This window comes from Scardinius erythrophthalmus (genome assembly GCF_964197995.2).
Source record: "Scardinius erythrophthalmus genome assembly, chromosome: 19".
Lineage (NCBI taxonomy): Eukaryota > Metazoa > Chordata > Actinopteri > Cypriniformes > Leuciscidae > Scardinius > Scardinius erythrophthalmus.
In genome coordinates, this window is record NC_138239.1 from 26,465,735 (window position 1) to 26,479,518 (window position 13,784).

General features: G+C 40.0%; 2 protein-coding genes and 1 long non-coding RNA gene across 3 annotated transcripts; 2 read left to right on the forward strand and 1 right to left on the reverse strand.

Moving 5' to 3' along the window:
* Positions 1 to 2,792: 2,792 nt before the first annotated feature.
* sstr1a (somatostatin receptor 1a) lies at positions 2,793 to 3,896 on the forward strand (the record flags this gene model as incomplete). The annotated part of the gene is made up of 1 exon (XM_081347834.1): positions 2,793 to 3,896. The coding sequence occupies one exon, from the start codon at positions 2,793 to 2,795 to the stop codon at positions 3,894 to 3,896; it is 1,104 nt and encodes a 367-aa protein (XP_081203960.1).
* A 2,840-nt stretch (positions 3,897 to 6,736) lies between these two features.
* Positions 6,737 to 11,906, reverse strand: clec14a (C-type lectin domain containing 14A). Its single transcript, XM_081347249.1, has 2 exons — positions 11,816 to 11,906; positions 6,737 to 9,337 (listed from the first exon to the last, which is right to left on the reverse strand). Exon 2 carries the CDS (start codon positions 8,518 to 8,520, stop codon positions 7,384 to 7,386), a length of 1,137 nt encoding a protein of 378 aa, XP_081203375.1. The 5' UTR covers positions 8,521 to 9,337; positions 11,816 to 11,906; the 3' UTR covers positions 6,737 to 7,383.
* Positions 7,082 to 12,378, forward strand: LOC308679656. The gene is made up of 3 exons (XR_014028835.1): positions 7,082 to 7,315; positions 7,421 to 7,553; positions 9,241 to 12,378. It is a non-coding gene; the product is annotated as an uncharacterized lncRNA (long non-coding RNA).
* Positions 12,379 to 13,784: the final 1,406 nt, after the last annotated feature.

Consider the following 13,784-nt stretch of genomic DNA (forward strand, 5'->3'; position numbering starts at 1 on the left):
TTTAGTGAGGATTTAAAGCTATCAACATTGGAAGACAGCCTTAAGTGCTCCGGCAAATCATTCCACAGACGTGGAGCAGCAACAGAAAAGGCTTGATCACCCTTTAACTTCAATCTATATTGTTACACAGTCAGCATTAGTTTGTTTGAAGACCTTAAGGGCCTAGAACATTTCCGGTGGAGAAGAAGATCTGTAATGTAGTGAGGAGCCTGGCCGTTTAACCCCTTATACACATACAACAAAACCTTGAACTTAACACTATTCGACTGGCAACCAATGAAGCGAAGAAAGAACAGGCGAAATATGTTCCCTAGCGTCTTGTACCAATTGTAGGCGGGATAAGGAGGACTTAGCCACACCAAGGTATACAGTGAGTTACAATAATCCAGCCTGGAGGAAATAAATGCACGAATCACCAAATCTTTTACTGTTAAAAATGCTTTAAATTTTGGATTACATCACTCCTATTTTGGAGTCCTTATGCTAGCTCCCTGTCAGGTTTGGGGTTGATTTTAAAATTCTCATGCTTACTTATAAGGCTTTGCATGGTCTTGCTCCTCAATATTTGTCAGAACTCTTAATCCCCTGCATCCCAACGCGTGATCTCCGCTCCTTCGAAGCTGGTCTTTTAACTGTCCCGCCAACTCGTTTAAGATCTATGGGTGATAGGGCTTTCTCTTCATTTGCTCCAAAACTATGGAACTCTCTGCCCTCTGAGATTAGGCAAGCAGAATCTCTGTGTTTTTAAAGCTATTTTTTCTATACCACTTACTTGTGCAATTTATTTGATAACATTTTATTTTTGTATTGTATATTTGAATGTACAGTACTTCTCTTTTATGAATGCTTGTATATTGTTGTATTTCTCTTTTATTTTTTCTTATTTTTGTGAAGCGCTATAGAAAATAAAAACTCAACAACCGAGGTCTGCAGAAGAGCATCTCTGAACTAGCAACACGTCCAACCTTGAAGCAGATGGGCTCCAGCAGCAGAAGATACACCACTGCCACTGCTGTCAGATGAGAACGGGAAACTGAGCCTACAAATGCACGGGCTCACCAAAATTGGACAGTAGAAGACTGGAAAAAACATTGCCTGGTCTGATGAGTCTCGATTTCTGATGTGACATTCAGATGATAGGACAGAATTTGGCTTAAACAACATGAAAGCATGGATCCACCCTGACTGTATCAATGGTTCAGGCTGCTGGTGGTGTAATGGTGTCAGGGAGACTTTCTTGGCTCACTTTGGGCCCTTTAGTACCAATTGAGCACCGTTTAAACTCAACAGCCTACCGGAGTATTGTTGCTGACCATGTCCATCCCGGTGTCTCATCTTCTGAGGGCTACTTCCAGCAGGATAACATGACATGTCACAAAGCTCAAATCATCTCAGACTGGTTTCTTGAACATGACAATGAGTTCACTAAACTCAAGTGGCCTCCAAATATAAAAAATGGAAATCCACATAGCCTATTACACGTCACTTCACTTCTAAGGATTTGCAGTACAGAGAAAAATATATATAAATATGGATAAAAGTGTCATATGCACATTCAGAGTTGATGTTATATGAATCTGAAACTGTTTTTTCCCCCTCTAGTCCCTCGAAAAGCATTCAATTTCACTGCCGCTGGACTATTTTCTTTAGATCTGGATCCATCACTAGGTGGTGCCAGAAATAAGCACAGATAAGCTTCTTCTTCACACTCAGACTGCTTTGTTGTTATTTTAAGGCATGTTGTGCAGTATAGGAAGAGTGTATAAAGAATATGGCAACTATCACAAAAGATGCCCATATCAGGGTTCCCTTGAATAACTCCAGACTCAAAATACTGAGCCTTTCATTTGTTCAGTGGACCTTTTGTAAAACCTCTTGCTTTGTCATATAAGATGAACAATGTGTTTTATTCAATTTTGGAGGGAAGGGGCATTAAGACGGGCTATGAATTTTAAACAACTAGTGTGGAAACTAAGCCTTCCTGTTCTTTTGACACTGTAAACAGAGCATTAACTGCAGTCTGTCTGCACTGGGAAAGAAAATTGGCCGTATAAACAAATTTCACTCCGAAATTGCTAGTAAATTTCACTAATAATTACAAAGTATTGGCAAGTAACAATGAAAACTAAACATGAAATGTTCTTTCTTGAAACTGGGTGTGTGACTGCATGAGCATAGGTTGGGTTTTAATAAATATTATCCTAAACATAAATATACACAGTTATTTCCAGGGTGCTCTAAACAGTTCCGTTACAGTGTTAAGAGCATGCCAGGTCAGGACATCTCCTTATTCTCCGACCAAAACGATCAGTTATTTATTTATTTATTTTTTTCCACATTTGAAGATGTTACTAATGATAATAAAAACGAAAAAAAGTTCGTCCCAACTATACTAATATAAACATATAAACTATCAGAGTGATTTTAACATAGACAACAGGAAAGACAAAAGATTGTTTGAATTTCTTTATTTTATTGGAAATGGCTTCTTCTTTTCTTTTTTTAATCATTATGCATTTCTATGGACATTGAAACGATGGCCTAGATGTCGTCAGGAAACTATTTTTGTTTCTCAGACACGCCGTCAAACACACACCAGCAGCCGATGGCGTCATGTTACACGCGTGACGTCTGTGAATGTGATGCATGTGGATGTGGAGTAACTGTCCATGGTGCTGAACCCGCCGCAGCGTCGGGATGCGCGTTCCGGAGTCGCGAGGCATCAATGCGCGCATCGTTTGAGCTCGTATTTCTATACTTTCCATCCATAGAAGACTCAAAGCAGTGTCGGAATGCTGCCCAACGACACCTTCAAGAACCTGGAGGATGGTTTATATCTGTTAAACTCCTCCAGCAACGAGACGCATAACGCGGATTCTCACGGCAGCAGCGCGATCTTCATCTCCTTCATCTATTCCGTGGTGTGTCTGGTGGGACTCTGTGGGAACTCGATGGTGATTTATGTGATCTTTAGGTATGCCAAGATGAAAACTGCGACGAACATCTACATTTTGAACTTGGCGATCGCGGATGAGTTACTCATGTTAAGTGTGCCCTTTTTAGTCACCTCTTCTTTACTTCATCACTGGCCCTTTGGTTCGCTCCTGTGCCGTTTGGTTTTAAGCGTTGATGCCATTAACATGTTCACCAGCATCTATTGTCTCACCGTGTTGAGTATTGATCGCTACATCTCCGTGGTGCATCCCATCAAAGCCGCCCGGTACCGGAGACCCACCATCGCCAAAATGGTCAACTTAGGAGTCTGGATGTTCTCCATCCTGGTCATCCTACCCATCATCATCTTCTCCACCACTGCACCCAACTCTGACGGATCGGTGGCTTGCAACATGCAGATGCCTGAGCCCGAGCGTCAGTGGATGGCTGTGTTTGTGATATACGCCTTTCTGATGGGCTTTCTCTTCCCTGTCATTGCCATATGCATGTGCTACATCCTCATCATAGTGAAGATGCGCGTGGTCGCGTTGAAAGCGGGCTGGCAGCAGCGCAAAAAGTCCGAGAGGAAGATCACGCTGATGGTGATGATGGTGGTGACAGTGTTCGTGATCTGCTGGATGCCTTTTCACATCGTGCAGCTGGTGAGCGTGTTCGTCCAGCAGCACAATGCCACTCTCAGTCAGCTGGCTGTGATTTTGGGATATGCCAACAGCTGTGCCAACCCCATCCTGTACGGATTCCTGTCGGACAACTTCAGACGCTCCTTCCAGAGGATTTTATGCCTCCGGTGGTGGGAAAACGCCACGGAGGAGCCCATAGATTACTATGCCACGGCTCTGAAGAGTCGAGGATACAGTGTGGATGACTTTCAGCCGGACAATCTGGAATCGGACAGCACGTACAGGAATGGCACCTGCACATCCAGAACTACAACTATGTAGGATTCTGTATTGCAGCATGAAACTTTTGTTATCTGTTGTCATTGCAGTATATGTTTTTATTTTTTATTTGTCAGACTTTATAATAACTTTCATTATTGACATTATTAGATCATATAATGCTTAATCGGAAGTTAATGTGCATTTGAATGCGCATGAAATTTCAGTTAAACATTCAGGGGTCGGGAACCGTTTTTGACCAAAGAGCCATTTTTGTTTATCCTGGTTAATGCATTTTTCCAGCCAATATAGCCTATATATATATAACATATATATATATAAACACACACACACACACACATATGTAGGCCTACTATTGTACTATTATTGAAATGGTAAATATATATATATATATATATATATATATATATATATATATATATATATATATATATATACCATTTCAATAATAGTACATTTATTAGGTCCACAGACAACTGAAAACAAATAAATATGCAACAAACAATAAACCAGTTGCAATATGGAATTAATTGTGCAGGGCTTTCACTGTGAGTTTGAGTTACCACCTGAGTCGTATAAATCCTCTTCTTCTTGTGAGTGAGTGAGTGAGCGAGTGAGTGAGTGAGCGAAGAACAACGCGCAGTGCTTACATCATCGACTACGTGAATACTCGCCAAGGTGGGCGTTTTGACACATTCTGTGGGTAGGCTACAGGCTGCTTGTCCATGTTCGGCTCGGAGTTTCAATAAAATTATATGTTTCAATAAAATTATATGTTTCAGTCCAGTCACTAATAGCCTATTTTTACATTTTCGCTGCTATTCTAAAAATAGTTTTCACCTTTACCACAAACAAGTTAGCTGCCTGAATCTGAGTGCAGGAGCTCTAGCTCGAACCCCACTGAACACGCACTTTGGCCCGTACTGCCTACTACAACTTGAAATGTATTATTAGCCTATTCTAAACTTTTCTTTTCATTAACTTCGGTAGGTAGCCTACAACACAGTTGTAATTGGTTGCTTTTTCTGCAGAAAGCTGATCTCTATTTATGTGTCCATTTTTTTTTTATTGATCATTGGTAAAGGGTGGCTCACACGAGCCGTAGGTTCCCGACCGCTGCATATGTTGACTTATTAATGGAAGCTATTAGAAAGTAGGCTATGTCGATATGGAAATAATATGTGACGCTCAGATTAAAAAAAAAAAGAAAAGAAAAGAAATATCCACAGCCAAATATTTAGATGTTGTTTAAAATGGAATAAAACGGAGGGGGAGTCTTGCACTCTCAGTGTATTAGCCTATGTGATAAAACCTGATTTGTATAGGATAGGCTACTTGTGCTCGCAAAGCAGGAACAAAACAATGCTACAGTTTTCGGGTTTTATGTTTTGGTTCTGTTTAATGAAATCAGAGCCGCTTCGCTTTGTCATGACACTCAGCCAAAAGTATGCAAATATATGAAAGAAAGAAGACCAATCAAAATGCCGTGTGCAAATATGACGTCACCGCAGCCAGTGAAGTTTTGAGTGTACAGTTCTATCAGTGTTGGTCAGTGAACGTTTTTCAACATTTAATGTTAATGTTATTTTTTGTTGTTGTTAAATAAGTGTTAAGTTGACCCCCCCAAAAAAGGACTACACTTTTTTATATATATGGCACAGGTTCATTGTAGAATATTATATTTCAAGTGAAACAGTTGAATGAGAAGGTTTGGAAAGTTCACTAAACCTAGCCTACATGTTATGTGTTTGACTGTAAGCCTGATCCTGACAGTGAAGGTGAGATCTGATCTGAAGCCTGTGAGAAACGTTTCCATTGCTGTACTTCTGTTTGTGCCTCTGAAGGGAATATGTCTAATACAAGGCTGATCTATGGCTAATCCTTAGTGTAATTCATTTCACCCACAATGTGTAGCCTATATTTATTCATTTATGCTTTTGAATTGTGAAATATTAACAAAACCTCATGATCATAGTTTACACAAAAAGGTGATATACTTAGCCCCTACCTGTTTCACCTTTTCAAAAATATTAATTATTATAGCCTATTTTCTTTGTTAAAGGTGCACTCAATACCTTTTCTCTTAATAAAGAATAAGACAATAGCACTTTTTTACAAATATATTTTAAATGATTAAAGAATGATAAAAAATAAAAAAAAGTTATCAGTAGGCTAGCGTATACACTCAGGCCCATTTCCATTTTGCCCACAAACCAAAAAATACTGTCTGAGTCCGAAATCGCATAGCCTACCATAGCCTATCTTGAGTAGACAGGCTACTTGAATAAGTAATTACTTCGCGACTACTAAAAAAGTAGCCTATATTCTCTGTAGTATGGGTGTGTGTGTGTAGCCTAGTATTAATGTAATCTGGACGTATTACATTCGCCATGTGACCTACCAGCGTCATTTGTGTCAATTCACTGCCATTCATAAATCCTCTCCCGTGGCCTCATGGGATAGTAAAGTGTATTATTGTATATGCACACTTCAGAATCTCGCCAGAAGTAGTAGGTCATCCGTGTACTTTTTAACTACTCTTTTATAAGTAGGCTACTGTAAATTCAGACTTGTCACATACTGTTTTTCGCCTACTATATGCGGTTTCGGATGCAACCACTGAGTGCTCCATTAAAGCTGCTTCAAGTGATTTCAGCGCCCCTAGCGGCACTAAACGGAATTGAACGATATTAACCAGACTCACGAACTCACACACCAGAGCCACGCCAGTGGTCGGATTTTTGCTTGCTGTTTACAGGTAGTCACAGAAACAAATGTGATCTCTCAGGACACCTATTGTATGTACTATACGTGTGGTATTACATCAGCTTAAACATCCATTTATTTATATAACTCCTCAGGTAAAAAGGCACTTTCATGTTGTAAAACATAACTGTAATATTTAATTAGAAAACAGGTCCAATGACAGTTTTATCACAATATCTTCAGTAACACTTTACAATAAGGTTCCAGTTGTTCCATTCAAATCAAAATATGTATTTGTTCATATTTTTCAACAGACCTGAGCTAACATGAATAACAATGATTTTTATTTACATGTAATACTGGAACAAATGTATTGCTCATCTTTAGTTAATGTTAGTTATGTATGTGTTCGTGTGATTAAATGAACAGAGACAACATCAAAACTGGATGAAAAGCCGTGAACCGGCTAACGCTTTTAATCTTCTTACCACATCTTCTACAGTTCTTACATCTCCACACGTGCATTCAAATATCAGCGATGAAAGAGTAAACAAAGACAGAGTACGCTTCTCATAAATCTAATTACCAACTATGTGGCCTTGATAGGATTAATCCATATCAACATAAAGACCCTGATTTCAACCATGAGAGTAAAACAGACGGAATGGCAAATGAAATTTAAAGGCAGTAATTACACAGCGCTCTTGTGCCTCTAGACCTCACACCTGACAGTTCTGAGAGAGGAATATCTTCCAGTAAGCACCCTCCATGGTCTAGAGGTGTCACATTGACTTATCTTTCACATTTGCACAGTCTTTTCCACTTAAGTTTCCTCTTTTTCATTCACCTTCTCCATGGAGCTGGATCCATTCAGAGCCACAGCCTCCGCCTTCCTCCGGGACAGTTTTGTGGACCTCCTCCTGATGCAGCCTTTCACGATGGCCGCTATGATCACCAGCAACACGATGAAAATCAGCAGTGCTATAATCACAGGTACTATGATATTTGAAACATCTCCAGCTCTCTCCTCAATGTGTACATCTGTCTCATTCGTTCTGACATCTTCAGGCAGAGACGTAGGTTGAGTCAGCACAGATTTGCCCCTGTTAATGTTTGAATAATCATTGCTTTTCAGATCAGTGGTGGGCGGCTTTGATCCATCACAATCATCCTTGTCATTGTCCGAACATGCACATTTGTAGGAGCCCTCTGTGTTCAGGCATCTGTGTGTGCATGGTTTGGATTCTTCGCATTCGTTTACATCCACACAGCTTCCGGATGCATCTTTCCTGTAGCCTTTTTTGCACTCCAGGCAGAGTTGCGATATATCCATGTTTTTGTTGCCGAACACGGTCCATACTAGATCTTTTGAGCATTTTAATGTGAATCTGGCACCAGAACCACAATGAACATAACATGTGTCCGTATCATTTGGGTAGCTGATTATGTCATGTGTGGCAAGTATTTCTGGTTGACGGCACGTCACCGTAACGTCTCGTTTACAAATGAAAGGATATCCCTGTTTGCAGTTGGCATCGACAAACCCATTGCTTGTTGCAGCAGTTTTATCATATTTCACTGAAAGCTGCCCACAACGAATATCTGTGCAAGTATCTGAAGGTTCTGTCTTCCACATTTTAACGTCAGACTGAGTGCTGTTGTCTACCGTCCAGGAGAATCCTTTAAGAGGCAAATCTTTTCTAAAACAGACACCTTTCTTCCTCTTTAGTCCAATCCAGAACAACGTGGCAGTTTTGTCATTCTTGTCCCAGATTGTTTTCAGAATCTTTGCCATTTCCTCTTCTTTCGGAATGTTGGTCAGGAAACTTCCAGGTAGGCATTGACTCTGAGCAGCATTGAATGAGAGTTTGTTCAAATGAACAGTGTAGGATGATTCAGGCAAACAACATGCCATGTTGAGAAAGCTCATAAGATATAATCCTCCTGTCCAGAATTCCATCTCTAGACCTCCCTGCCTGAATGCTCTCTGGCTGGAACTAAATGACAATGTTTGCTTTTTCCCCTGGCTTTCTTAGCTGCCCTTGTGAGGCCCTCCCAAGACAACAAGCACAGGAAGTCTGTTCAGCCTTGATAGAGCCTTTCACTTCCTTTTGGGTGGTGGTGCTGCCGAAGCAAAACAATCGCAACTATGAACAAAATTGGTTGCTGGTGAAACTAAAGCTTCCATAATACACAATCCCACTTCCAGACTCCCACAGTAGAGTGATAGATGAGCTCAGGCCAAAAGGAAAAATCTATGTTCCTTGGCACAGGTCTGATAAACTGCTCATTCATCCACACCCATCACCTTCTTGAGGGTTTTAGGTTTCAGTGCCTTGGAAACATCACAACTATCTAGCCTAGCAGGCCGTTTGTGCCGCATAAAGATAAGTGTAACACTGAACAAGGACTTTTCCTATTTATTTAACTTGCTTATTGTGTCTGTAACAGGATCCTTTGACAAAAGAGCTCTGGGGAAAAAAAATCCCGGAAGCATTGCTCATTGCATTAGGGAATGCTCTTTACAGTAGTACTATACCTTTGTTTACATGTCGCACTCAACACGGTCAGATTCAAATGTGTGTTGATTGACCTCAGCGTGTGTTTTCAAGAACTCACATGGGACTAATGCGGTGTTGAATGTCCCATGACTAACAGTATTATTCTGTCCTTCCAACAGGCCGCTTCGTGAAAGACCAGCAGATGCTTCCTTGAGGAAATGTCAATGAATGGCAGGAAGTGAGGTTGCAGGAGCACTTGATTTTCCGTTCTACAATCTGGAGTGTCAGAGAGGTGGGGAATAAGGACAGGAAATGGAATTATGGGTAACAGGAAAACCAGTATGCCAAGACAGAGCAAAGAACAAAAAGTTGAACTAAAGGTGGTAGACAATACAGGTGTTTTGGGAGAGCTCTGCTGTTTTGTGAGCAAACAATTAACAATCAAACCAACTTTTTAAAAATAACTATTCTGTTGCTTTTTTAAGTGAATATTTTACTAGTTATTCCGCCTACCAACCACCTATAAAATGCCTTAACAACAGCATAGCAATGAGCAAGCAGCGATTAAGGGGCCAACTAGAGGTCAAGATTAAGGGGCCAACCAGCACAAAATCAAGGCAGGGAGCATCAGACCAAAAGCAAAAATGAGTAGAGACATTTTAAGCAAAATTGTTGAACGCCCATAATTACTACAATCACTTGTAATGTGACATAATTGCTTATTAACTTTGACCCATACATTTGACCAAAATTATCCCAGTTTTGTCTATTGGCACTAAATCCATAATTATTTTCCGACATGGACTTAAAATAATCTATTATAATCAGTTTCATTATAATAGGCATGCTGCATCGAATCTAAAGAGACTTGTGTCATGATTTTTGTTCAAAAATGTAAAAAAAAACATTAAAAAAACTTTTTTTTAATCTTCTGACCACTAGGTGGCACTGTGGCGAAACTGTGCAGATACCCTCAGGCCATAGTTGTCATAACACACACCATGATTGGTCAGAATATACTTAAGCGTTGCAAAGATATAGCCTCATGTCTATTTGCCGTTGAATTCGTTTGAGTGTTTTTCGATGAATGAACAGTTTGATGAATCAACTTAAATTTCATGGTTTTTTTTTTTTCTCTGCATGGTCTGAAGATGATATAACTACATTTTTGTGGAAATCGGAACAACGGTTTAGGAGGAGTTAAAAAGTAGGTTTTTAAAGAAAAACTAAATAGTGGACAGGAAGTTCAGCCGACTATGGCAAAATTGGTATCTATGTTCTCGGTATGACTCAGGGAATATATCAAGATCAGTTTCAATAAGATTTTTTTATTCATTACCCACTTTATTTCGATAGTCCACTTTAGACATTCTACTAACTTTAAGTAACTTTGCAACTACATGTCAACTAACTCTCATTAGAGTATTAATAGACTGTCTGCTTAATATCTGCTAACACTTTATTTTGATGGTCCCCCAACAGATATTCTACTGACTATAAGTAACTTGGCAACTACAAGTCAACTTATTCTACTAACCCGAACCCTAACACCAAACCATAACCTAACAGTCTACTGACAGTCTACTACAGTTAGTAGAATGTCTAAAGTGGACTATCGAAATAAAGTAGAACCTTCAGGTAATCGTGCCGAAGACACATATCTAGTTTTGTAACGATATGCCAATGCGCTTGTAAAATATATAATTTTACGTCAAAGTTCAAAATGGCCGACGCCCAAAATCGCCAACTTGGGAGAATTTGATATCGTCTCTGACTCGGCATGCCACCTCGAATCTAAAGAGACCAGTTTTGTAGTTTTCTGACAAACTGGTCAGACGTTGTAAGCAAAAATGTATTTATTCATGTCTCCTGACCACTAGGCGGCACAGTGGCAAAAGGTATTGCATGTACCCTCAAGTCAGGCTTGTGATTACACGTACTAAGTTTGTTCTGAATACGTTAAAGCATTGCGGAGATACAGCCTCACATCCATTTTGGCATGCTCTACGTCAAATTCGTTCACACATTATTTGAGAACGGTTCGACAAAAAAAAAAATTTAATTCCATGTTTTTTTGTCACCATGGTCTGGAGATCTTTAAAATGTTTGTGAAAAACGGATGGTCAAGGGGGAGTTGGAAAAAGTAATTTTTTTCAGAAAATTCAAAATGGTGGTATGTTTTTCCTGACAGTTGGTGGGCACTAGAGGGATTGAGTTACAGAATCCAAAATTGCTGTGGTTAATGTTAGGACTGTCTTCTATCTGTGTGCCTGTTCTTTACTGTTCTTTAGTAGGTGGTGTGTGTGTATTTATAAAAACATAAATTTCACATTCTCTAGTACTGAATTCCTCCTACGGCAAATCTTGAAGGAAGACAGCTAGTGAGTCATGATTTAATTAAAAGTGGGTTTGAAAGATACAGAATGCCAAGAAATGCTAAACTGTTAACTTAAAGTGGTGGTTGATTATGATTTCACTTTTTTAACTTTAGTTAGTGTGTATTATTGCTGTTTGAGCATAAACAACATCTGCAAAGTTACAATGCTCAAAGTTCAAAGCAAAGGGAGATATTTGCTTTTAAAGAAATCACTTTTAAGGACTACACGACATTCCTCCAGGGTTAGTGACATCACCAACCCTAAAATTTACATAAACCCCGCCCCCTGAACGCGTTTTATAGATTGTCAAGACAGAATATGCTAATCAATGACTAGAAGATAACTACACATAAGCTACATAAATTTATCAACTGACCATTCAGAAACGTCCTGTTACGTTCTACACGTTGTCACCTCTTCTTGAGTCTCACCATCGTTGTCTGACTCTGTTTTGAACATAAAAGACTAAAAGTTTTTTAAATTTTCAGTGCATGTGTGTGTGAGTGCAAGCTGCTGAAGCTCCGCCCTCTGTGCTGGGATCAGCAACTCATTTGCATTTAAAGGATCAGACACAAAATTATATCTGTGGGGTATTTTGAGCTAAACTTCACATACACACTCTGGAGACATGAAAGACTTATTTTACATCTTGTGAAAAGGGCATTATACCACCCCTTTAAAAAAGCTGCTTAGTTCATCAGCTCCAGACAGCTTACATCACAACAACCCTGCAGACATGAACAACTTAGTTGCATTGCTTGTTAGCGCTGCTCTGATGCTCTGCCATGCTGTGCAACAGCTGGTGAGGTTAGTCAAACTGCTATTATGGGTTTTCAATTATTCCCTTTCATGCAGTGTGTAATATAGCTGTTTGTGAATGTAAACGTTCTGCAAAGTTGTAAAGTCAAAAGTGCATGATAAATAAAGTTATTGTCTCCCAAAAGGAAAAATCGACTCTGAACTGCCTTTATGTGTTGTTTTTTATTCAAATCCTACTGCTTTACTGTTCTACGTCACTAGAAGATACATTTGCATAATGCCTTTGTTGTATGTTGCCCGCCCGCAAACAACTTGACCAGCCCACAAACACGTCATTTTACTGACGACTTCCTTTAAAATCTCGGAGTTCAACAGGTCAGTACCCAGTTTATTTGGACGAGCTTGCTCCTCAGAATCAAAACCTGTAAGTATAAATAATTATTGATGTTTATATTTTCTACCGGGTGTTCAAAATACTTCATTTTGTGTTATATATTATGTAAGTTTCCGGCTAACCGGCTAACTCATGTTATTACTATCATACTAAAATACTAGCAGCTGTGGGCCACCTATTGTGACACTATTGTCTGTCGAGGCCCTATTTTAACGATCTGAAACGCAAGTGTCAAAGCGCAAAAAGCGCAAGTAACTTTGTGGGCGGGTCTTGGCGCTGTTGCTATTTTCCCGGCGGGATAAATGACTCTTGCGCCAGGCGCAAATCCAAAATGGGTTGGTCTGAAGTAGCTTCATTATTCATAGGTGTGGTTTGGGCGTAACGTGAAATAAACCAATCAGAGCGACATCTCACATTCTCTTTAAGAGCAGACGGGCTGTTCTAAAGCAGATTCCTATTATAACGGCGGATTTGCCAGGCGCGCGCCAGGAGCGGTTCACAGCCAAGGAGAGCAACGCTCTCGTCAGGGACGTTGGGGATGGAGAAACACACCCAAATTAACTTCTGTTAAAAAGGCGTATGATAATTTGGGTAAATGTGTAAGCTAGATGTATGCTTTTATAATAAATTGTCTATCTATCTATCGTAATAATGTATGATTTGCAAAAATGAAAACTGCTGCTTCTGTGTAGATGAGAGAATCAAAGTGTATTCGCATTGTGCACACGCTACATTGATTATGGCCAAGCATGCGCCCTTAAAATAGCATATGAGTAACATGCGCAACGCGCCACTGACTTTAAACTATTTTTTCCTGGTTAGTGGCGCAATTGTTTTCTAAACCTGCAAAATAGCATGAAGGAACGTTTGCGCCGGAACACGCCTCCTTTTTTGCGCTGAACCGCCCAGGGAGCGCAAGTTCATTCCCTAGTTTAGCGACGTGCTTCTGAGGAGGGAAAAGCGCGCTTTGCGGGTGCAAAATAGGAATGATACAAGGTCATCGTTACTGTCTTTAAAGTTCAGTTATGGTAATGGGCGTGTAGCTTCCGACCATAGACAGTACAAGAAAGCTTCCGACAGGTGCAGTACACGGTAGACCAATCACAACAGACTGGGCCATCTGGCCAATCAGAGCAGAGTAAGCTCTCGGAAAGGAGGGATTTAGAGCAAGGGGGTAAGCCAGCACCCGGAA